Raw genomic sequence first — 25,074 nt, 5'->3', positions numbered from 1 at the left:
ATGGATTCATTAAATCAAAAACTTGAAGAGTTACAGTTCATGTTCCTAACACCACAGAGCTGCCTTTCTTGATTTGAATGTCTACACTTGGCATTTCATTTCTAGTATTTAACTTACCATTTCTATTATTGATCAATCCCAGTCGTCATGAATTCATACTAAAGACTTTAGTTTCCAGGCTAAATGTCTGTGCCAATTTATCCATAATGTGACTTGGGTGACCAAAAAAATTACAGTGTATGTATGAGCTAAAACATTTGTCCAGGGAAAGGGATTGAGCCACTCTAATATTACATAATGGGGGCAGGAATTTATACTTGTAATGGATCATGCTGCATAGCATTGTCCATAAACATTAAGAGGATGCGTAGTTATGCCTTATACCTTGTTACTTATTGGGTGGCTCACCAGGCTTTTATTGGCTGCTATGGTACAATTAACTAGGTTTACATCATCCAGTGAATTAAAGGGTTTTAAAAATTGCAATATCAATTACATTATTCAAATGAATGCTTATACTTTCCACACAATGGCACTGTACAAGTATTTCAGCATTTCCAAAAGCAAGTAAAAATCAAGTGTCACTCTCTGAGCAGTGATGATTAAAGTTGCAGTTTTATTTTACATACCTGTTATCTTTAATAATGTAGGAAAAGGAAAATAATTTTAACTTGGTTAATTATCAGTTTAATCTTCAGCAATGCCAGTAATTCACCTTAATAAAAACATACATGTCTGTATTTCTGTTCAGTTGCTATGTCTCTGTCATTTCAAAAGATCACAAACATTTTTAGTAATAAAATGTATTGCACCTGTCATTCCAAAAGATGGAGCATCACAAACATTAACACTGCTTTTACAGATCCCATACCAAATGGCATATAACAGACACATATACATTGCAAGTAGCTCTGCAAATGTTAACGCTGAGGTCTAGATTGATTACTTAGATTTCAACCAATCAGATGTGTACAACAGCTAGTTAAATAATCTGGTAAGGCTTCCACTTTATTTATCTAACCTTTCCCTGTTGTAACAGGGGGTCTCCGCCCGTTAGACTTATATCAAGGTAACTGAAGCACTCATTTTAAGAAACAATTAATTAGGAAACATAAGAATCATAGAAATATGATAACTGAATATATATTGACATGGAAGACAAGATGCAAGACAGATGAGACAGGCAAACATGTAACACAGTAGAGGATGGCTGCTTACTATTTACAGTTTCTTGGCACTAATAAACAGTTTTACAATACTACGTCTTGAAGAATTATGTCCTATGTTGTGTGAATTTATTGCTGTTGTTGCTCCAGTTAAAAGTGGAGGATTGTTCTTGTGCTGCAGTGCATTGTCTCTCTTTGCAACATGGTCATTTGTTTGTTGTGTGCTGTGCGTTCCTCTCCTAACTAAGGCTCTTTGCTGCGAAGTCTGCAACTTAATAGGGAAAAGCACTACTCTTTCTGGCACAAAAGTTTAGATGCTGAAGTTCCCTTCTTGAAGTAATGGCTGCTTCCCAGTCTTCTTAGAATGGGATCAGTCATTGGCACAGAGACTTGCTTGGCAGACTGGATCCCAGCTTTCAGGTCCAGAAAGAGAAGAGGTTGTCAGTTTTGAGCTCACCAAGGAGAAGCTTCTCATCAACTCTTTGGTTTCAGAGAGAAGAGAGAGATGAGTGCAGCTGGTCTTTAAAAGAAGAGGCAACCTTGAGTGATTGGAGCAAGGTCTCTACCACATAAACAGTGCCAGTTCATAGGCATGTTATTTTTCCATCAAAGTTATTTAATTATAGCTCTTTGTTCAAGCTTGGGTTTCTGTTTGGGCACCTTCATATCTGAAGTTGTATGCAGTTATGTTTGTTCAACTCTGATTTACACCTTTGTTATAAAATATACAAGTATGGGGCTGGCTAAGTGCTGGTACAAGTTGCAGTTAAACCATTTTCTTAGAAAAGCAAGTTGAGGGTGAAGCTGATTTTCTGCATCCCTGTTAAATCTGATGTCTTAAAAGGCATTGTGTGCCATTAAAAGCCTAGCAAAATGGGCACTGCCCACTTTATTCTACTGTGCATAGATTCTGCAAGTGGTGACCAATTTAAAGTGATGTGGGGTGGTACTTCGGCTGCCCAGTACTTAAATGCTTCACGAGTTTCTATCTAGAATTATGCCTGACAGCAAGTGGATTAACAGTCTTTTCTTTTTGACTGCTATCAAATGCAGGATATTGAATCCTAAATTTCAAGTTAGACAAAAATATCTACGGAACATGCTACTTGTGATTTAAATGGCAGATTAAAGTTTATAGTTACATATGTAGAGTATGGTGAAATTCCTAATTGTATGTTTAACCAACAGGTCTCTCTGCTCTCCAACACAATAAGCATTGCAACCCAAAATTGCAGCACTCTACATAAATGCTAAAGAACACATTTATTTCCCAATGCAGAGACCAGTGAATACAGATAACCCAGAAAAGTATGAAGCACTTCTGTTACAGTGCAATTGTTGAGGTTCTGAAGGAGCCGAGTGGTGAATACGAATTAAGACTGTAGGAAATGCTGGAGTACTAGGAGTTATTCAGGTTCATTAGTAAGCCCCTTCATGTGCAATTTTTGACAGCAGTCATCACTCATCATAACCCTGATGTGTGGCCTAAGCTATAAAGTGAAATTGTTTAGCTGCAGACTGAAAGGTAAACTCGGAATGGTATTGGTCACTTGTAGAGCATGTTCTGTGAAACATAATTTCCTAAAATGAAATAGGGCTTGCAAAAGTAATGTCCTTTTTTGTTAGAACATACAATGTAATTGTGAATCCACATTTTACACAAAAAACATGATAAAATTAGAACAAAGAACAAGAGTGACCGACACACATTGAAGTAACAGATATAGTTTCCACCACAGACAAAAAATACAACATCACAACTGTCAAGCAGAAACACACACTTCCACTTATGTCACCAATAGAGCAGATCTGTTTCAATTTTAATTTATGTTGGCTGTTAACCAGAGCATGGTATATTGTAGTCTAATAAACATATTGTATACTGTACAGGCAAAATATTGATACAGAAAACAAAAGCGGACTTATTTGCTAAATATAATCTTTGTTGATTTGTAAAGTGTGGCTCTCCATTTCATTGTCTCTTTCCAGTGTGGCTCATTTAAAAAAAAACGATGCAAGAATAGCTGCCTCATAACATGCCAAAGAATTTGTCAATGCTGATGCCCTGCTTCCCTTTCCTAATGCTCTTCAGCCATGAATATTAATTATCATAATGACATGTTTCAGCGGAGAGGGAGACCTAGACTTGATATCTGAGAACACTAAACCCATGGTTTACTATACAAGTCTACAAAGCAGGGAAACAGCCCAGGACGGAACACCAGTCTACCACAGAGGCTCATTCATATATATCTACATAAGGCCAGTTTACAATAAACAAATGAGGACACTGGGAGAACATACAAACTGTTTGCACACAGCACCTGGCAAAGGATTTGAACCCAGATCTATAAGGCAGCAGTTCTTAATACTTTGCCACCCATTACTTAAGCACAGTCATGTGAAAAATAAAGTACGCCCTCTTTCAATTCTAAGGTCTTAATGAATCAGGGCAAAAAAATACATCTGGTCCTTAACAGGTCCTAAAAGTAGCTAAATACAACCTCAGATGAACAATAACACAACATATTATACTATGTCATTATTTATTTAACAAAAACTAAGCCAAAACACAGAAGCAGTGTGTAAAAAATTAAGTACACCCTTACTGCTTCTATAGGAATTAAGAGGGTAAGTAGCAGACAGATGCTACTGATCAAAAAACACTTTATGAATTGATCATCAGCAAGTGTGACCACCTGTATAAAAGCAAACGTTCTGGCAGTTTGCTGGTCTGGAGGATTCAGGTGTGTGTTAACACATGGAGGAAAATACCAGCAATAATCTTAGAGAAGCAATTGTTGCTGCCCATCAATCTGGGAAGGGTTATAAAGCCACTTCCAAACAATTTGAAGTCCATCATTCTACAAGTGAAAAACATTCAAGACAGCTGCCTATCTTCCCAGGTGTGGACGTTCCAGCAAATTCACCCTAAGGTCAGTACGTGCAATGCTCACACAAATTGCAGAAAAAACAAGAGCTACATCTCAGACTCTACAGGCCTCAGTTAGCATGTTAAATGTTAAGTTCATGACAGTACAATTAGAAAAAGACTGAGCATGTATGGCTTATTTGGAGGTGTTGCCAGAAGAAAAGCCTCTTCTCTCTAAAAAGAACATTGCGGCATGGCTTAGATTTACAAAGAGCATCTGAACAAACAATAAGACTTCTGGAACAATGCCCTTTGGACAGACAAATCCTATGTGGAGATGTCTGGCCATAATGCACAGTGCCACATTTAGTAAAAACCAAAAGCATATCAGCAGAAACACTTCATACCAATTGTCAAGCACGGTGGTGATGATTTGGTTTTGTTTTGCAGCCACATGACCTGGACACCTTGCAGTCACTTAGTTGACCATGAACTCATTTGCATATCAACGTATCCTACAGTCAAATGTGAGGCCATTTCTCCAACAGCTAAAGCTTGACTGAAATTGGGTCATGCAACAAGAAAATGATCCCAAGCACACCAGCAAATCAACAACAGAAAGGCTGAAAAAGAAAAGAATCAAGTTGTTGCAATGGCTAAGTCAAAGTCCAGACCTCATCCTGATTGAAATCCTATGGTGGGACCATAAGAGAGCAAGCACTGCATAAAGAAATGCCTGTAAGCCTCAGTGAATTGAATCAATATTGTAAAGAACAGTGGGCCAAAATACCTCCACAACAATGTGAGAGACTAATAAAGTCATATAAAAAAAGATTACTTTAAGTTATTACTGCTAATGGTTGTTCAACAAGCTATTATACTTTTCACATATGGCTTCTCCATTTTGGGTTAATTTTTGTTAAATAAATGACATGGTGGAATCTATTGTGTGTTGTTTTACACTTGAGGTTAGATTTAAATTTTACAACCTGGTAAGAACCAGATGTTTTTTTTATTATGTCCTGATACGTAAAACCATAGAACTGCAAGAGGGTATACCGTCTTTTACACTGTATAAAAAAATCAGAAAAATGCAAATAAAAAATGGTGATTTGTGTTCAAAGTTAACCATTCTTATAGTGCTAGATAAAGATGGAGCTTAACTTCAATTAGCAAACTTTCCTTCTCTAACACTCAGCTGTAGTACTGGTTTATTTTTGAAATCAGAAAGGCTTTATAATTTAACACATTGGAGTAAACACTACTAACCACTGTGTTTTTTTATTTTTCTCTTTAAGTTCAGTGCATTTCTGTGTTGCTGAATGGAAGCAACACAGTAATATTTGTTGCTATGTATTATCCTTTGGCAAAATTAATATCTTCTTAAGCACAAGTCAGTTTACTTATTTTGAATGCCAAAGTCAGCTTTAGGCAGGAGCAGATTGTTTAGGATTGTGACTGGCAGAAAGGCACGGGGCTAGTATTTCATTTTTTAATAGAATGAATAAAATTCCTAGTGCTGCAAGAAATCTGTGGGGCTATTACACAATTTATTAAAGGACACTTCCAAAGTTCACAGGCTCAAAGTATTTAGCATATTGCTCTGTGTCAGAAAAAGAGCCATTTGTTTTTAATTAACATTCTAGTAAAGATGAGACTAAATTAATTCCATATGCACAGTATCAATCAAAAATATTTGTGATAAGAAGAAAGAAGATTATGTATTTATAATCCTGACTGCAGCAGATAAACATACAGTACACCAGGGTGCTGTTTTAAATGTTTAACTCAAATGAGAAAGATCATAGGGTGTGATCATGAGTTACAGAATAAATGACACATAATGCAGATAAAAAATGCCTTACAACTTTACAAAAAGTAAGAATTATTTTTACAGACCCTGAAAGTGTCACATCTTTGCTTTAGAATATGTTGAACAGAAAATGTTTAACACGGTTGACTGTTAACATCAGTTCTGTGCCTGCTTTGTAATAAGCTGTAGCTGGTATTCTATATTTTGGAGAGAGTTGGAAATTTTTATATTTTCACAAATATAGTGTGCTAATTTTGATAAATTTCCCATCATATTTCAGATGATATCTTCATTACTTCAGATGAAAGTAACAACTTCTCATCCACAAAGGGCACATATAAATCCACTAGTGGTGCAATCCTATACATACTTACACAAAAATACAGAGGTTGCATTTTGCTAGAGTGTCAAAACTCTGTTCAGCAATACTCTTAGACTCATAGTCTAACAACAGCCATATTTAAATGCTTACTTGTTCAGAGTTTTCTTGTAGCATCTGTATGTATGTATTTTAATGCACTGTGCCAGGGCATGCTCCCTAACTTGACCTGATCTTTTTGTCTCCTTTTATATTTCAAATCTTTATGTATCCTGTATTTATCTTTATATAGTGTTTTATGTGGATATTATCCTTATCCTTTTATATTTCATGGGCTCACCAATCACTAGAGCTGAAATTGCTGAGGCAGTTAAAAAACTCCACAGTGGCTGGGCTCCAGGGGTTGGATGATATTCACCCAGAGTTCTTAAAGGCTCTGGATGTTGTTGGGCTGACACACCTTTTCAGCACTGCATGGAGGTTGGGGACAGTGCCTCAGGATTGGCAAACTGGGGGGAGGGTCCCATTTTTAAGAATGGTGTCCAGAAGGGACCAACCTTAGGGGGATCACACTTCTCAGCCTCCCAGGGAAGAACTACGGCAAGGTTCTGGAACAGAGGATCTAACTGTAAGCCGAGCGTTGGATTCAGGTGGAAAAATGTGGATTTTGTAATGTGCACGGAACACTGGACCAGCTTTTTACCTTCACAAGGAGGGTAAAAGGAGAGTTCGCTGGAAGGTTCATGGGAGTATGACCAAGTCCACATGTCTTTTGTGGACTTAGAAAAGCCAAATCGACTGTGTTTCTCAGGTTGTGTCGTGGGGGATACCTCAGAAATATGGTTTGCAGGGCCAGCTGTTGCAAGCTATACAGTCCCTGTACAATCAAAGTGAATCTCACATTAATTCCCAGTGGATGCTGGACTCCACCAGGGCAGCCCTTTGTCACCAATTCTGCTCATAATTTTTATGGACAGAATTTCTAGGTGCAGCCAAGGAGTGGAGAGGATACAATTTGTTGGCCTCAAGATCATATCTCTTATTTTTGCAGATGATGTGGTCCTGCTGGCTTCATTGACTTTGTGACTTTAGACACAAGTGTGATACGCCTGGGATGAGGATCAGCACCTCCATGTCTGAGGTCATGGTTCTCAGCAGGAATGAGGCAATGAGGTACTGCCACAGCAGAAGAGTTTAAGTATCTCAGGATCTTGTTCATAAGTAAGGGAAGAAGGGAACATGAGATAGACATGCAGAGACAACAGTCATGCAGACATTGTACTGGTCAGTGGTGAGGAAGGAGTGGAGGTGGTTGATATTCTCTCCAAACCTCACCTATCATCACGAGCTGTGGGTAAACTTTATTCTAAGCAAATTCCTCAAATACTTTCTCTTCAGCTTTGTGCGAAATCTTAAAAACTTATTTTTTAGTAGGTCACTGTTAAAGCATAAAAATTGGTATCTGAAATTTGGAAGTGAAATAAATGTGCACAGTTGCCTGATGCATTTTCTTTATACATTGTATACAGCTATTCAAAGGCATAGTGCTGGTCAGGTTAGATTTGATTTGTTCATTTAATTACACAGTAAAAATGCCTTACTAATCCTTATATTGTTAGGAGTAGAGTGATATGCTGTGTTAGGCATTTATGGATGCAAAGAGAAGTGAAGCAAAAGGGCACTTTGTATTGGATAGCTTAGTAGATTACAATTTGCAAGCTTTTGAGGCAGCTCAGACCCCTTCTTCAGGTAAGATGTAATATATCATGTAGAAACAATATACCAATATAAGCATGACAAAAATAATTACTGAGTAAATCCAAATATTCATACACTCATGATCTTGAAATTGTTTTATACTGGACAGTATTTTAATTTTGCATGCATAATAACATAACCTGACACTCATACTGGACAAAGAAAAGTTAATAATCAATACATCTGCAAGTATTTGGGCTGTAGTAGGAAACATCAGAAAGATGTAAGAGGCCGTCAAGTTGTCCAGTTCATACAGGAAAAAATACAAATTACTGTAATATCATTAAAATTAATTGCAGCAAATTACATTTCACCTATATGTAAATTATTTAATCTAAACATATGGAAAAGGAAATAATTTATTTATGCAGCTTACCATATCAACTTCAGAAATGCTGTCAATACTTTCTACTTGCACATCAACACCAACAGGAATTGCAGGACCTAAAATTAATCCATGAAATTTCAGAGCAGATACAAGACAGTTTAATGAATTTACATAAACAGAAATGTTGAAACATCTGCCATCAGTATATACTGCAAATGTTGACTTATTAAAATAAAATGTTTAGAAACAGTGTAAAACATTCTGCTGTTTTGCAAACTCCATAGATAGATTGATAGATATAAACAAACATGTTGGTCTGAACACACACCAGAATGACTAAAAAGGAAGAAAATGTAAAAGAAAGAAAAAGTCAGAGCAAGGCATCATGCGGGAGTACTGCATCACAGTGAGGCATTATACAGGCATATAATTAGTATAATGGAGCTCCAGTACGTTTCTTGACACACTTCGGCTGAAAAGTACTCAGTGTTAATGTGTCAGAGACTGGATTTGCAGCATTGTTCATAATGGCACTCAGGTTTTTTTTATAATTTTCTCCTTCAATACTACCTCCAGAGGGTTCAGAATACATCCCATAACTGAGCCTACCCTTTTAATTAGCTGGTTGATTCGATGGGCCTCTCTTCAAGTGATGCTACTGGTTCAGCACACCACAGTGTAAAAAAATCACACTGGCCATCACAAAGTGCATATACATACACAAGTTGAAAAATATGCATAATAAAGTGTAGAGTAGAAAGTTGAGAAATTGAGACACCTGTACCAAGAGGAGGGAGACATAAAACATAAACTTGGAAAGGGAGAAATTAACTGATTTAAGTGCACTTGTTTTAATGTTCTTTTGTTGTTGTGTATTTGCAAAATCTAGCATTGTTATAATTATGTGTATTATGTTTTTTTAAGAATAGGCTTAAGTTTGTATTAAATAGTGTTTCAGGAGTTATGTTTTACTTTACTGATAAAAACTGCTGTACTTCAATGTTTACTTAACAAACCCCATAGTCTGTATGAGACAGTGTCAAGAACTGACTCAGGATGTGAAATTTGTGGTGGGGGTACCGACTGAAACAGACGGATTGCTCTTAACTGAAGTATGGTACAAAAGAAGCCAGCTTCCCTTATTGTCACAATGCTAAAGAAGAATGGTTCTAGCTTCCCAGGCTACCACGTCATTTCTTTACTATGGTACACAGCACTGCTTATATTTAAGCTTTGCAGTTTGACTGATCAGGTCATATTCATGGGATGAGCTGAGAATGAAGCTTGCCTGAAGAAGGCACACTGTACCGATTACTCTAGTGTGCAATTAGATGTTCATTTCCAGCAGATTCTGTGGCAAAGATTAAAGGTAAAAGGTTAGCAAATTGCACAGTATGGTGACATTAGCACCCTGTTTTGAAAAACAGCAGCTAATGTCACAAGCTATAAGAATGTTTCTTTAACTGCAAATTGCACAAAGCAGTAAGGCAAAAACATAACAGTAATAATCTTGTTATACTTTACAGATAGGCTGGTCAGTATAACTTTAAAGGTTCGAGTCCAGGAAGGAACTGACATGGTGCCAACCTATAGCAGAATGCATTGATTACAAAAAGCAGAATAGTATATTGAAGAAACAAAACAAAATCCTCTGTTACTTAACACCACAACATTTCTGTTAAGCTTTGCACAAAAAATACTAGGAGAGTCAGTACTAGTTACGTACATGCAAGCTGCAATTATGAGATATAATTCTGCAATGCAATAATCAAAAATTTTTTTTCATTACAGCTTTAACTCTTTAGTGCATCTGACTATGGATATACTATTTCTATTTCAATGTAGTTCATTATATTTGAAGCAGGTTAGTTGTAATTATTCTGCTTTTGCTCTCTTTTGTTAAGTAGTGATTCAATAGCTGCAGACTATCTTCAAGAACCTTAAACATTTAAGAAAACCTGAAATAGTTGAATTCAACTTTGACTCTAGAGATATTTCAATTTAGTGAATCCGTTTATGACAAAGGAGAGATACACAAGGAGGAGGATTGGCTGTCTTAGTCTGATTCAGAAAATGCAATTCTGATGAAAGAAGGATACCAGAAAAATATATATTCTTGAAATACTTTTTAAATTCAGTCTTACTTAAAAACAAATTTTCTATTAAGTATCATATTAATAGTTAATATGTGGACATGTGGCTTCTTCTCTCCTTTGGAAAAAGCACAAATTCAAAGTTGGGCTCACTGCAAAAATACTACTGATCATGCATCTGCCCATGCATTTTAGATATTAGCTAATCCTGCCAATATGCAAAAAACAAATGTGTACTAAATTTATTCTAACAATATTCACTGAGAAATAACTAGCATGAACTGATTTAATAGAATATACTGCCCCCTCATGTTTCTTTTGTTGGCACTATTTACATATAGTGTTGGCTACTTTAAAACCTCAGAAGCCTAAGCTGAACTATACTAAATTATACTACACTTTTTCCCCAACATCAAGGTCATTTCACCTCTTCCAGATGTTTTCAAACAAATAGGTCACGACAGATCACGAATTCCAACAGCTGTTTGACTTGCAGGTTTTGAATGCAGACTAAGCTTATCAGGCAAGATGCTTTAAATCCTTGAAGCAGATGAAAAGGGGTCAGAAAGGCTGTTAATTGCATACATCATATCACTTGGATTGTCAAGAAAATGTCTGTAAGCCTTTCTTTTTGTTTTCCCCTATGCATGTTGTAGAATTGTTTACACTTTCTTCCTGAAAATGTATTAGATATTAGATGTCGGTCTGCAACAGAAACTTTTCACTTGTCTTACCAATAAATTAGTTTAAATTTCAGAAACTAAAATATTAAAATGTTTGATTCAAAATAAGGCACATTGTCAGAAGCAGTTACGCTCCCTAAAATAAGTGATTCAATACCTTAAGCTTCCATGACTTCATAATAACACATGTTCCACAATCTTTGAAGCCTTTCATTTGTTTCTCAATGTGTGCGCATCTTTTGCGGAAGGAACTTCACAAGAACAAAAGTACAAATTTTTTTACAGATAGAAAATTCACAGGTTAAGTGAGGGTTTGCCACCAATAAGTAATCACTCAAGCTCTTACTCCTCTTAGTTTATTGTTCTCACAAAAAAATTTGGCTATAAAGCCAGGGCCTCCAAGTCAGAAGCAAACACTTTTGCACCTGGGTCTAGTTTTGGGTAGACACGTTTTAGTCAGAGGTGATGTTATGTGTCTGAGATATAAAAACACCTCTGACTAAAGAGGTGACAAATTTAATCGAGGGCAAGAATTACAAAACTCTGATAAAGATGAAAAAAAGAAAATGAAGATCATTCAATTTCTATTTGATTTACCTTAAAGAGATATTACAGTAATATGTGTGTTTTAGAAAGGTATTGTGTCAGAAGGTTATTTCATCCACCAACTTCAAGTGTGCACATTCTTTGTCTATGAGAATCTGCACTTTAGGCTGTGCATCAAGCACAACATTAGCACCTGCTTTTTTAGCTCCCCTGTGGCTAATGCCTGGTCTTGGAGGCTCTGGACCAAAACAAACACAGAGAGGTGGTCTAGAGAATAGAGGAGGACAGAACACTATCAAATACATCTAGAAATTTAAAGGCAGGACCATGTCAAAGAATTGGTACAAAATATGTTAGGTTGGGATTTACTTCAAGAACTTGAATACTTAAAGCAACAAAAAGACTAAGAGAGAGAGAGAGAGAGAGAGCATGTGCTAATAAAACGGTGCCACATCCACCACATGATGAACCACCTGGACTGGAACTCAAGTGTAGTGGGTGACACCTCAGCACCACACTGGATCAGTGTGAGCGCCAATCCTGCCACCAACCTCCAAGTTTTCCCTGTAAGTTAGAGGACCTGCTTGCAGGGCTGAATGCAGCTTAATGTCATACTCAGGATGAAGCAATTGCATGTTAATGGCCTTGCCCAAGGGCCCAATGGAGTACAGTCACTTCTGGTGTTTATGGGAATCAAACCGGCAACCTTCCAATTACCAGAACCACCACTCCACCCAGTTAAGTATAAACAATGTCCTACACCTTAAGCTGAACAACTAAGAGGAAAGCTAGACTAATAAAATTTAGTCCCTAACACTCCTCTGTATAGACTTAGCTCATTAAAATCTTGCTCACATGGAAGTTATTTTGTAAGATGGAAGGACCATTATTTGTTCATATTTATATTCTGCAACATTTTTCATGAAATGTAACTAACATTGAAGAAAACATACAGTGAACATATACAGTGAAACCGGTATAATTTAGAAAAATACCGTGATATAGAATTTTGGTCATACCGCCCACCCCTAGTTCCTATACTCCTCATCCTGCCCACTTCTGATGCAGCCCACGATAGCAGTGTCGTCAGTGAACTTTTGCACGTGGCAGGACTCCGAGTTGTATTGGAAGTCCGATGTATATAGGCTGAACAGTACTGGGGAAACTACAGTCCCCTGCGACGTTCCTCTGTTGCTGACCACAATGTCAGACCTGCTGTTCCCTAGATGCACATACTGAGGTCTGTCTGTATGATAGTCCACAATCGTTGCTACCAGGTATGAATCTACTCCCATCTCTGTCAGCTAGTCACTAAGGAGCAGAGGTTGGATGGTATTGAAGGCGCTAGAGAAGTCCAGAAACATAATTCTTGCAGCACCACTGCCTCTGTCTAAGAGTGAGAGGGATCCGTGTAGCATATAGATGATGGCATCCTCCGCTCCCACCTTCTCCTGGTATGCGAACTGCAGAGGGTCAAGGGCGTGGTGGATCTGTGGCCTCAGGTGGTGAAGCAGCAGCCGCTCCGTGGTCTTCATCACATGTGACGTCAGAGCGACAGGCTTGAAGTCATTCAGCTCACTAGGATGTGATACCTTTGGGACTTGGGTGATGCAAGATGTTTTCCAAAGCCTCAGGATTCTCCCCTGTTCCAGGCTCAGGTTGAAGATGCGCTGTAAAGGACTCCAAAGCTCCAGCGCACAGGCCTTCAGCAGTCATGGCGATACTCCATCTGGACCCACTGCTTGGCTGGTACGAGGTCTCCTCAGCTATCTGCTTACCTGGGCTGCTGTAATTGTGGGCGGGGAGGTCTCTCCTATGCTGGAATCAGCAGGAGGATGGGTGGAGGGTGCAGTACTCCGAGATGAGCGTGGGTTAGGGTGGTCAAACCTGTTAAAGAAGTTGTTTATCTGGTTTGCTCTCTCCACGTCTCTTTCGATGGTGGCACCCCGCTTCGAGCTGCAGTCAGTGATGATCTTCATCCCATACCACACTTCATGGTCTTATTATGCAACTTCTGCTACAGCTGGTTAAAATCTCCAGCGATTAGCACAAGTGCCTAAGAGTGCTGTGTTTGTAATTTAGCAACAGCAGAATGGATGATGTCACCTTCTATCTCCACGTCCACCCGAGGAGGGATGTAAACAATAACAACAATGACGTGTCCAAACTCTCTGGGAAAGTAATAGGGACGCAGACTTACAGCCAACAGTTCGATGTCCCTGCAGCAAGTGGATATTTTGACGTTTACATGTTCAGAGTTGCACCACCTTGTATTCACATAGAAAGCGAGTCTTCCTCCTTTCCGCAGGTATTTGTGTCTCTGTCCCCTCTAACTGTGCTAAACCCGGGTAGCTCCATGTTAGCATCTGGGATGGTAGTTGTTAGCCATTTTTCACAAAAACACAACAAACTGCATTCTCTGTAGGTCCTGACATTTTTCACCAGCGCGGCCAATTCGTCGATCTTATTTGGTAGTGAGTTCACATTTCCCAGGATCACAGAAGGCACTGAAGGCTTGTAATGCCACTTTCTTGTAAGCTGCTTTGTTTTAAGGTTAGCTCCAGCTCTGCTGCCACAATACCGCCTTCTTACCTTGTCAGGCAAATAGGGAACCACACCAGCGCGGGCATTTGTTCTCAGCGCTTGTTGACTACCTGAATAGACGAGTCTTGGCGTGTAAAAATCCCTGTCCAAGTAGTAAAAAGGAGTAAAAAGTGTCAAGGGAACGAGTCCACATAAAAAAGTGGTAGGAGTGATCAATGAATTAGAGAAAAAGGTAGAAAGATAAAGTTGTATACGGAGCTGCTGTAAAGGCTGCCACTCGCGGCAGCGCCTGAGTCACGAGTTAGCTGACATTTCTAAATTACTGCAGTGTGCTTCTGTAATACTGACCAACAAAACCAGGCTAAAGATGGCAGGGCAGAACGTAATTATAAACCTTTTCTAAATGAAGCTGGACATACCAATTGAATTTTTAAATAGTAATTACCGGTACTTTAATTATTAGTACTTATGATGAAAAAGGTTAATTCCATATTGTTGAAAAAGCTTTTATGAAAACATATCCCAGTATTCATGAAAAAAAAATAAGCAACATCAATAAACATTGCTTTTACAAATTCCTCCTTATTTTAGCTTTACCTTTAAACTGAATACACCTGACTTGAAATTTAATCCCTGTACTTTGTAGGTTGGTATATATTCTAAAGCTCTAGATATGCAAAGTACCATTTTATCACAAGTTTCACTAATTTGTTTCTTTAATATGGAATGACAAGCAGGAAATTAAGTATCATATTAAGACTTGGTGAGACATTTTCCAAAGTCTCTGTGACAAATTGTGCAATATTTGAAATTTCATATTTAAAGGGACATAATTTACCAGTTATGCTACAGTGTACCACTGTAAGAATTTGTTTTCATTTTACTGACTTTAACTATCAGTTTGCAGAGAATGTTAATTCTAAAGTAACTCTAAAGTCTGCTCAAATTTACACTAATCATCATTTAAAAAAGAAAGCAATTATTCACCCACCTATATAATTTATTGCATTTACAATGCCCCTGCCTCTAAATTCAGTGTCTCCTTCCTGCTCAGCTTAACACTTTCTACACCTACTTTGATTGCGACAATACACTTTGTCCTAGCCAAGTACTTGCAACACTGAAGCATTCATTTTTCTTAATTCCTATGGATGATAGAAGAAGAATTTTAATGACTCAACACCCATAAATAATCTGGTCAGGGTAGAATATTGGAATTTACAAATCAAGCAATCAGTTAGCTGGTATTTTCATAGAAATTCTGAATATATCACTGAATGAAGGTGCAGTCCTGGCCTACTTAACTACACATATTTTAATGTCAAAAAAACAAAAAACCCAAAACCAAAACTGTGCTGTCTAAAAATGTCAAGGGATAGGAGGTACTCAGTTCACTCTGGTGATATCACCTTAATGTAATTTTGTTCCTGTTTTTCACGTCTCACGTTTCAAGTTTCACGTCTAATTTCTGACTATTTTGCATGGCCACGCCATATTGTTTGCAGTTGCTATGCTCATTAGAACGTTAAAACAACTGAGACAAAAACAGGCTGTTCAACACCCTATTCACATAGATTGCCAAAAATATCATCAAGTTGACATCTGAAGTTCCCTACCAACCTACCCTCTACCACACTACTTGTTAATTTATTTCATGTGTCTATGGGTCATTGCATGATGCATAATCTGCCCTTAATAAGTTTTTAAACTTGTTCTCATGTTCTTGTTGAAGAATGCATTTTAAAGTAACAGCTGGGGATCTACAGTACTAATTCCCATTATAATTTTAAACACTTCAATTGTGTCACCTCTTAATCTCAGTTTGTTTAAACTGAAAATGTTTAAATAATCTATCTTCAAAGCTCAAACCTCTCAGTCCTGGAATTAGTGTATCTGCTCTCCTCTGGATTTTCTGTTGTGTCTTTTTTGTAATATGAAGACCTAAACTATACAAAAAAACGTGATCTATAATTTCAGAATTTCATGCGGAAAGTCACAAGGCACAGACATCATCTCATCCTGATGGCTGCCCACTGCTTCTGTATCTTTGTCTTAATCAGATCCAGCACAAACATACTTCACAGCAGAACGGTATGATGGAAATTCACAGTTAGTTTACGTTCTTTGGCATCAGTCTTCTTAAAGTGCTTCATTTCTGCTTAGCATTTTGGTTTTAGTTTCTTGATTTTCTTTAGTCTTCTCTTTTATTTGTATTTCTAGCCCATCCTTTCACCATGTCCTTTATCTTTTTGTCCTACAGGAGCATTCATTCTCTGATACAGTTCTAAAAGAATTTAAAAATCTAACTTTTCTGCAAACTGTTAAGAAAATGAAACTAGATTTTTCACATTATAACTATAAAAAGTGTATAAAGTCACTCTTAAAGCACAGAAGATCACTCGGCATGCTAAACCTAATCCTCCAATGGATGAGGACCATGATATGTTTATTTTTGATAGGTTGTGGTAGTCAAGAGTTTCTGGAAACAGCATAATTAAAAACAACTATACATTGAAAGTGAAAGAAAATATTCAGAGGAAGTTTCCAGAAGTGTGATGGTACTGTACATTTGGACAGTCTGTTGCTTACCTCCAAATCCAGGCCTCATTGTGAAGTCATGATCATCTATTCTGAGGAGTTGTTCAGATTTTGTAAGTGGAGCTTTTGTTATATCAGGACTTCTTTTTAGGATGGGACTGAAGAAAAGAAAAAAATGATGTTATTGATGATTGTCAGTAGTAATGGTCTGTTTATTATATTAAATTTCACTACCAATGTGCTCTACTCACAATTAATATCCAGTCTAAGAATACTAAAAACATGCATTATATTTGAATGACCAAAGCTAAAAGAGCTACTTTTGAAAAGCCAAATGTGCATTATCTTATTCTTATAGGGCAGTATTTTAATGCACATTGTATCAGACATGTTGAAACACAGCAGATAGAAAATCTGAAGTTTAGTCGAAAGGTGTAACAGAATGGACAGAATATTTTCAACATTGAGCTAAATATGAAAGGCATTTAGTTCATCTATTATTTAAATATCACAACACATATCATGCTAAAATAAGTTACATTGTACACTGTATTTCCATATAAGGAATAACCTGATGCTTGAACCAAAAAGTTAAATTCCTTTTGGTTTTCCACTTGAGGAGTTAAGTTTACAAGTGTACTTTAGCAGCTACTCAAATTCCTTTACTACCACTTCTAAACATTTTATGTCATTCAGAGACTAATTTGACTAATTATGTTATCTATATGGTTATGCTTCTGTTCAGCTCATTTAGGAATAGGATCTACAGTGTATTGCCATTATTTCATCTCAGAACGAGAACAATTTGTTCTTCGCTTTGTTAATATTCACATTTTTTTCATTCTTGACTTTGTAGTCCATTTTTGAATGAGTTCTTTGTTAGGAAAACCAGAGTCCATCCTAACAGCCTCAGATGCAAGAAAGGATCAAACTGCAAATTGGGTACCAGATCATTGTAAGGCACATGCACACATCCACATCCATTTTTTGAGTTACCAGTTATTCCAACCCATATATCCTATATTATATATAGACTGCTGTGTTAGGATGTAAAGTCAGGATTGTCAAGATGTAAGACAACTATGCTAACCACTATGCCAAACACCTCTGCCACCAATGGAAAGCAATAACATTCATAACATACACGCAATTTGTTTGTTCTGACCACTTATTAGGTTATACAGAAAACTGAAATATAATAACTTAGAACATCTGTATTTTTCATAGCCTTTGCTTACATATTAAAAGGCAAGCAAAAACATAAAAGTAAATCTCTTTTGGGAACAAATTTACCATTTGTTTTGGTAAGAAGGTGGCACAATGGAATAAGATAGCCATAACACCAAGGATGATAAACTACACAATCACATACTATTTACTCAACTGCCAGTGGCAGGATAACAGAGAGTTTCTGGCCAGTAGCTTCACCTTAGTAAAAATTGGGTAAAAATACAGCATTTGTACTGTACCTACCATTCATTATCAACTATCAACTCATAAACACAAATAAGTGAGAATTACCTGTTCATTCAATTCTACAGGGAGGTCCAGATCTAATTATGCAATTATGAAAAGGCGAACACATCGCACCCGCTGTTCGATTGACAATCATCTCCCCGCCATTTTGGAATGCAGGGCAGGTACTGCCATTTATTGGCAATAAAAATATTTTTTGTGAATTCTCTATGTAATAAACTTAATAAGTTATAGCGTAATGAAAATTGCATAATTAGATCTGGACCACCCTATATTATAGTAAGCACGGCAAGCATGTAACCTGTAAGGAATCTTAATGAAAGGAAAAAAAATTATATTTTCTTTACAACACCATATTATGTTTGATGATGCCAGTCTGTTGTTCATCCGTAGATTTGTCTTTGATTTTCCATCAAAGCTAACTTGCATGTCACACCTAAACACCAACATTTTCCCCTTTATATTTTATTTCAGAAAGAACTATTCTGCACATACTACACTGATGTTAACTTTTCTGTGCAGCTGTTATTGTTAAACTGTTACTACTTTATTTTTCATATCTGTTTTTTTCTGCCTTTTTTATTTTTTTATAATGTATTTGAATTATGTTGTATGATACTACATTTTTAATCTTTAAATTGCATTTTGATGGCTTTGTAAAACATCTTGTGTTCTCTTTGGAAGATGCCATACAAAAACTTAATTTATTGGTGTTCTTTTGACACATTTACATAAATGACTTATTTTGTCATAGAATTAAAATCTGAATGTTTTACCTGCCCAGTTTATGTGCTGCTGCTTCGTCGTCTTTTTGCGTTTCTCTTCTTGGCCTGCTTAGCCTATAATAAACATAACAATTACAAGGATGATTAGAATAAAGACCCAGCTTCATGTTATACTCTGTTGTAGTTGTAGTTACGATGTTAGCTTTCATGTAATTCAAATTTGGTTACTCAATGATTAACTATCAATCTAAACCATACATTAACATCAATATGAGCAAAACTGACAGGTCAAATGCATTGTACCTAAGATACTTACAAATAACCTCCATATCAACAGTGATAAATATTTACTGTATTAGCAGAAGAGCACCCCAGCTCAAAGTTCCACTAACAATTCACTGACAATTGTATTAATGTAAACTAATACACAGGAATCCTGTCATGGTTTAATGTGAATAAAGTCCATGGTAGACCAAATTGAGAAGTGCAAAACTAGTCATTAACCAGAATATCTAACACAACACTAACTAACAAGACTAGCAGAGCCTGTGAGATTGTGCAGTGCATCCAGGCAACTCATTAACAAAATGCAGACTCTAAATTTGTGGTGTGATGCTGTAACATGAAAGTGAATATCTTTCTTGAACTAAAGAATTAGTCCAAAACACACATAAAGCTATGTTCTTTGAAAACGCCTCTTTAAAAATATTCACAACAAATGAAAAAATGTATCTAAGAAAAAAAGTCCAAATCTCACCAAATCTTAACAGAGGGTTTGCAATGTGAATTATGCAGGGCATATAGGAGAAAATGATGATTAATTAATTATGTTAGACTTAATTTCTAAATCGAGTCTAACAGAGAAACATTAGAGAAATCTACACTGCGATGTGGACTAGTACAGTAAGTCCAGTTTCCTTTCTAACCAGCAGAGTAATTTACATATATTACATGTTTGGCTTGATTTGAACTTACTTTTGGTAAAATAAAGAATAAATTTGTTTGAGGGTGGGAGTATGTATTAGGTAAATGTTTGGGGTCCCATCCAGAGCTAGTTTTTGCCTTACATGCACAATGCTACAATAGGCTCTAGACCAGGGGTGTCCAACTCCGGGCCTGGAGGGCCGCAGTGGCTGCAGGTTTTCATTCTAACCCTTTTCCCAATCAGTGACCAGTTTCCACTGCTAATTAAATTCATTTTCCCTTCATTTTAATAGCCCTGTTTTTAAGGATTCAGTCCTTTGACTTCTTTTCTTCAATAAATGACAGCCAAACAGAAATGAGACATGAAACGAGCCAACAGATGACCAGCTAAATAGGGGCATCAAACTCCAATCAATTTCACTCCAAGCAGTTTCTTAATGAGAAGTTGATTCTTGCTGTTAATTAAACTTGTTCTTTAATTCCACGGCCTGTTGCTGCTCTCATTCTACCACAGCAGACATTTCCAGAACTGTTGATTTTTCTGTTTTTTCTAAGAACACCATCAAAATGTTTTGGTGAGCTGAGCAGATCAACCTTACTGAGACCTTCACCTTTCTTTATTTTCAAATATTGTGTGATGGGCATGGGTGAGCTGGTCATGTGACGACTTGTTTTATGTCTCTTTATTGTTTGGCTGCTAATTAAGCACAAAGAAAATACTAAAGGGTCTGAGTCAAGTTAATTAAAATAAAGACAAAAAAAGTTAATTAGCAGCAAAAACTGTTCACTAATTAAGAAGATGGTGTGAATGCTGGCCCGGACACAGACAGACGGACATCGCTTTTGCACCCAACACACGTTTATTTACAGGAATATTTACAGTTAGTCACGTGCACACAAACCCCAGTGCCTCCAGCACCGATCCCCCTCAATCCAGGCCTCACAGTACTTTGTGCCTTTCTGGCCGCCTCCAGTCCTCTCTCTCCAGCTCCGTCTCTCTTCCACCAGACTTCCGCTCTCGACTGAAGGGAGATGGCCCCTTAAATAGGAACCCGGATGGGCTCCAGCTGCTTCCCGGCACTCCTCCGCAGACACGCCCCAGTGTGGCGGAAGTGCAGGCTGCACATCCGGAAGCCCTCTAGGTGTCCCCTGTCTTCTTCCCCCCAGCACTTCCTGGTGTGGCGGAAGTGCTGGGCTCCAGGGTTGTTCAGGCACCGGGGCCCCCAACATAACCAGGGCAGTCGCCCCCTCGCGGTCTGGAGGAGGTAAAAGCCCTCCTCCGGTCCTCCTGGGCGTCCCGGCCAGGCTCCAGCCCCGGCCGGATGCCAAAATGGTTAAAATGAAAACCTGCAGCCACTGCGGCCCTCCAGGCCTGGAGTTTGACACCAGTGCTCTAGAACCACATGAACTTATAACAGAAAAAGGGGACTCACAAAACTGGATGTACTAATCATTATATAAACTGTATGTTTGAAATAGGTTTTACTGGAGTAATCTGTCTATTTACTTCCTTTTTTTAGTTATACACTTTTCTCTCTGCCTAACCATAACAGATTCAGCCACACAAAAGGCTAGAATATTGTGTGACAGATAGGGGGCGCTATCCCTCCCTTGAACCCTTGTCCAAGTTTCCACACACCCAATAAAAGTCCAAAAGTAGACTATATTTAATCTGCACAGTGCACAAAGCACCCTCTCCTCCACAATACTCATCCAATAACTCACAATAATCACAATAAACAATAATCCTCCACTCCCAGACGCGTTGCCACCCTAACACTCAGCTCAGCTCGCTGTCTGAGAGCTCCCACAATTCTTTTATACTCCCTGACCCAGAAGTGTTCCAATCCCCAGTCCATGTGATCTCCTATCACTTCCGGGTGAGTTCAAAAGTCCTTTTCTTCACCCCGGAAGCACGTCATTCCCCTTGTCCATGTGACTTGGACGTACTTCCGGGGTGTAGGGTAAATAAACATTGTTCCTCCCTGCAGTGCCTTCTGGCAGCCCCTGTGGTATCCAGCAGGGCTGTAAAGGAAAACTCCAATGTCAATAATTCCCTGCTGGCATTTGGGGCACCTCCATGCTGCAGGGATGGCTTTTTCAGGCAAACAAATTGCAGATCATGTGACTATAGCAGGCTTGCCTTTTTAGTAGGTTTCCCTGCAGCTGGCACTTTAGTTTGTCATTGACCCCTGACTTGTCAGCAGTACTACAATTTCATTTTGTATCCAGCCATATGCCTTAGATTATTATAAAGCTTAAAACTGTGCATATGAGTGTGTGTGTGTGGTTCTTTAACACACTGAAATAGACATACAGAATTGACTTGTACTTTTCTCAAAATATGTAAATGTGGTGAATTGGCATTATTTCATTGTATATGTTACAAATAAAATTATTTTATTTTTAAAGAATAATACAGATTCTTTTCATTATGTCCAAGATGTACGAATCATTGGTATGCAATTACTTTTCAGGTTCTAATTATATCTTAAGCTTTAGAAGTAATGAATCGTTAGATTTTTTAAAATTTGTTTTATTGTGTTTAATGAGGTTAAACTTGAAAGAAAAGGGCATGTATTTTTTTAATTAGCTGATGTAAACTTTTTTTAGCAACATAAAATCTGGAAATTCTTCAGATAGTCTAGCAAATACTACTACAATGTTTGTCATTAGATGGCTTTATCTGAAGGTCACAGTAAAGTTGAGTGCTTGGAGATGGATTCTTTGACCTGCATCTATAGAATGATCCTGAATTTGTGCAAGATGGCAAGACTTCAGCTACATCAATAACAGGTTTTTTGAGATAATCTTCCCCTTATGAAGAGCCTTCCTGCTCTGGAAAATAATATAACTAAACTGTGGAACTATTAACTATAGTGTTCTGCGTGATGCATTGTTTTTCCCTGTTTTCACATACTGTTACTCTTCACACTAAATAAGTAGTATGTTGCTGTGGAACATTTAGATTTTTCAATTTCTGATTTCAGCTTAGGAACAACAGATTCTATTAAAATATATGTGTGTGCAAGCTTTAAGTATGTGTCTTTGTATTATTTTAATTGTAATTAGACTTAATAATGTGGCACCTTCTTTTTGACTGGTACATTCGTATCTAATTCTTTGCAATAAATAAGTATATTTACGTTTAACAGCTCTACATACAATATTACCCAGGAAAATGTATCAGCAAATAGTTCTGAGGATATACTGTACTGTATATATCAGATGGCCATATATATATATATATATATATATATATATATATATATATATATTTGACACAAGTTCAAAGCACACAGAGCTATTTTTTTTCCATTTCCCTTGTATGAAATGTCTTCCCAGTCTCCCACAAACACACCAACACAGTCCCAAACACAAGCACAATAATTAAACAATTCTTTACCCTTTTCTTTTTCTCCTCCACTCCTGCCGGGAAGCTTTGTCTCTTGACTTTGGCTCCCAGAGTGGTGGCTGCTGGCTCCTTTTATAGTGGTGGAAGAGCTGCTTTCCAGGGCTCGGCAGCAGCTGCAGCACCCCTTGGCGGCACCCATGGATCCCAACAGGGCAGCACCAAACTCCAACTCCCATTAAGCCCTGCAGGAGTCCTAGGCACTGCTGAAACCCAGGGGGCCTGCCATCTAGTGTTCCAGGGGAGGTACTGTCTTGACCAGGCTTATATACAGTATATATATGCATAATTTATTTTTAGAACATCATAAAAGAAATTATATATATAAAAATGTATCTGTTTCATAGTCAATTAAATGTATGTCCAGATATTTCAATGAATTTTGAGACATCTTAAAACAACATTCTGATTACTTTAATATAATTGAGATATACTTTAATATGTCTTAAATATATTTGATATACTGTAAATAATTCTCTGTGCATTTTTCCTTATCTGAAATTCAATCAATGATTTTTTTTCCATAATTTCGATGTATTTTAAAATGAATTTAAGATATCTTGAATTGAACAGTAAGTTATTTAAATATATTTACAAATACATTCAAAATATTTCAAAATGGTATTCATTTTATTTAGGGAATCTCAAATTGTAATCAAGATATCTGAAAATTCATGTCAGATATCTTAATGTTGACTTAAATTTTTTATACCTAAAACAGATATCTTAAACTCAGTTTCTCAGATCTTAAAATGAGTTTGTGTTCTAAATTTTATTTTAAAATATCTGAAACACATTTTATGATTTTTTTAAGAGAGGAAGTGGATTCAAGATATCTGAATATCATTTACCTATATCTGAAATAAAATCAAAGATGTCTGTAATACTTTTCCAGATATTGTAATACTGCTGATAAAAATAGGCAAAATATCTACAAAAGGACAGGTAATAGAGGACCAAGAGATAACTAGAGAAGAACTACTAAAGAATAGTAAAGAAGAAAGCCAGCTCAGCAAAATTATCAAGAATAGGTCAGGTCGGGTCAGGTCAGGGAGCATGCACTAGTACAGTGCGTTGCCGCACCCATCACTCGACAAAACAGCTTGGGATCCTGTTTGGCAATCCCCCAGGCGGACACGCAGTTTAGTCCCACCCTCCGGAAATGACCCTTGAACTGCTGCAGCCAGGTGTTACGTGGGCGTCCCTTAGCCTGGTCCAGCCACTCGGGTCCTCAACAATGCAGGCAATGTGCCTTATTCAGGACTCCATGAGCAACTGTCAAACCAGCGATTACCAAAGGAGTCCAGTCTTCGTCGCAGGTCACTGGATAGCATCCATGTCTTGCAACCGCATAGGAAGACAAGGAAGCACCAGGACTCAAAAGACTTGGACCTTCGTCCTTTTGAATAGATACAGGGAGTGACACACACCCCTTTCCAGCGACCTCATGACCCCTCCATACTCTCTACTGACTTCATAGGAAGAGTCACCAGACTCATGAATGTCACTACCGAGGTAAGTAAACCTCTTGACAAAGTCAACATTCTCTCCACAGCCAGACACATTGCTGATGGCTGTGCCCAAGAGGTCATTAAAGGCCTGGATCTTGGTTTTTATCCAGGACACTCGCAAGCCCAGACACTCAGATTCCTCGTTCAGTCTCTTGAGAGCCACAATCAGAGCCTCCATTGACTCCGTGAAGATCGCAGCATCGTCAGCAAAGTCAAGATCAGCGGATCTTTCTTCACCAACAGATGCCCCAGAGCCGCTGGACCCCACGACCTTGCCCAACACCCAGTCCATGCAAGCATTGAACAGACCAGGTGCAAGAACACACCTCTGACGAACCCCAGGTTCAACTGGGAAAAACACAGAGG

The 25,074-nt window shown here is 37.7% G+C and overlaps 1 protein-coding gene across 2 annotated transcripts in view; it reads right to left on the bottom strand.

Moving 5' to 3' along the window:
• Window positions 1-25,074, bottom strand: part of LOC120525582 (gamma-aminobutyric acid receptor subunit rho-1-like) — a 127,734-nt gene that overhangs the window by 35,598 nt on the left and 67,062 nt on the right. For both annotated transcript variants that reach the window (XM_039747998.1, XM_039747999.1), the window contains exons 2-4: window positions 18,913-18,975; window positions 16,712-16,818; window positions 8,305-8,372 (exon numbers count right to left, since the gene is read on the bottom strand). In XM_039747998.1, the coding sequence (XP_039603932.1) occupies window positions 8,305-8,372; window positions 16,712-16,818; window positions 18,913-18,975 (238 nt within the window). The remainder of the gene's footprint in view (window positions 1-8,304; window positions 8,373-16,711; window positions 16,819-18,912; window positions 18,976-25,074) is intronic.

The sequence above is a fragment of the Polypterus senegalus genome, chromosome 3 (assembly GCF_016835505.1).
Source record: "Polypterus senegalus isolate Bchr_013 chromosome 3, ASM1683550v1, whole genome shotgun sequence".
NCBI lineage: Eukaryota > Metazoa > Chordata > Cladistia > Polypteriformes > Polypteridae > Polypterus > Polypterus senegalus.
Note: the sequence above shows the minus strand (reverse complement) of the source record. Positions and strands in the feature narration are given on the sequence as shown.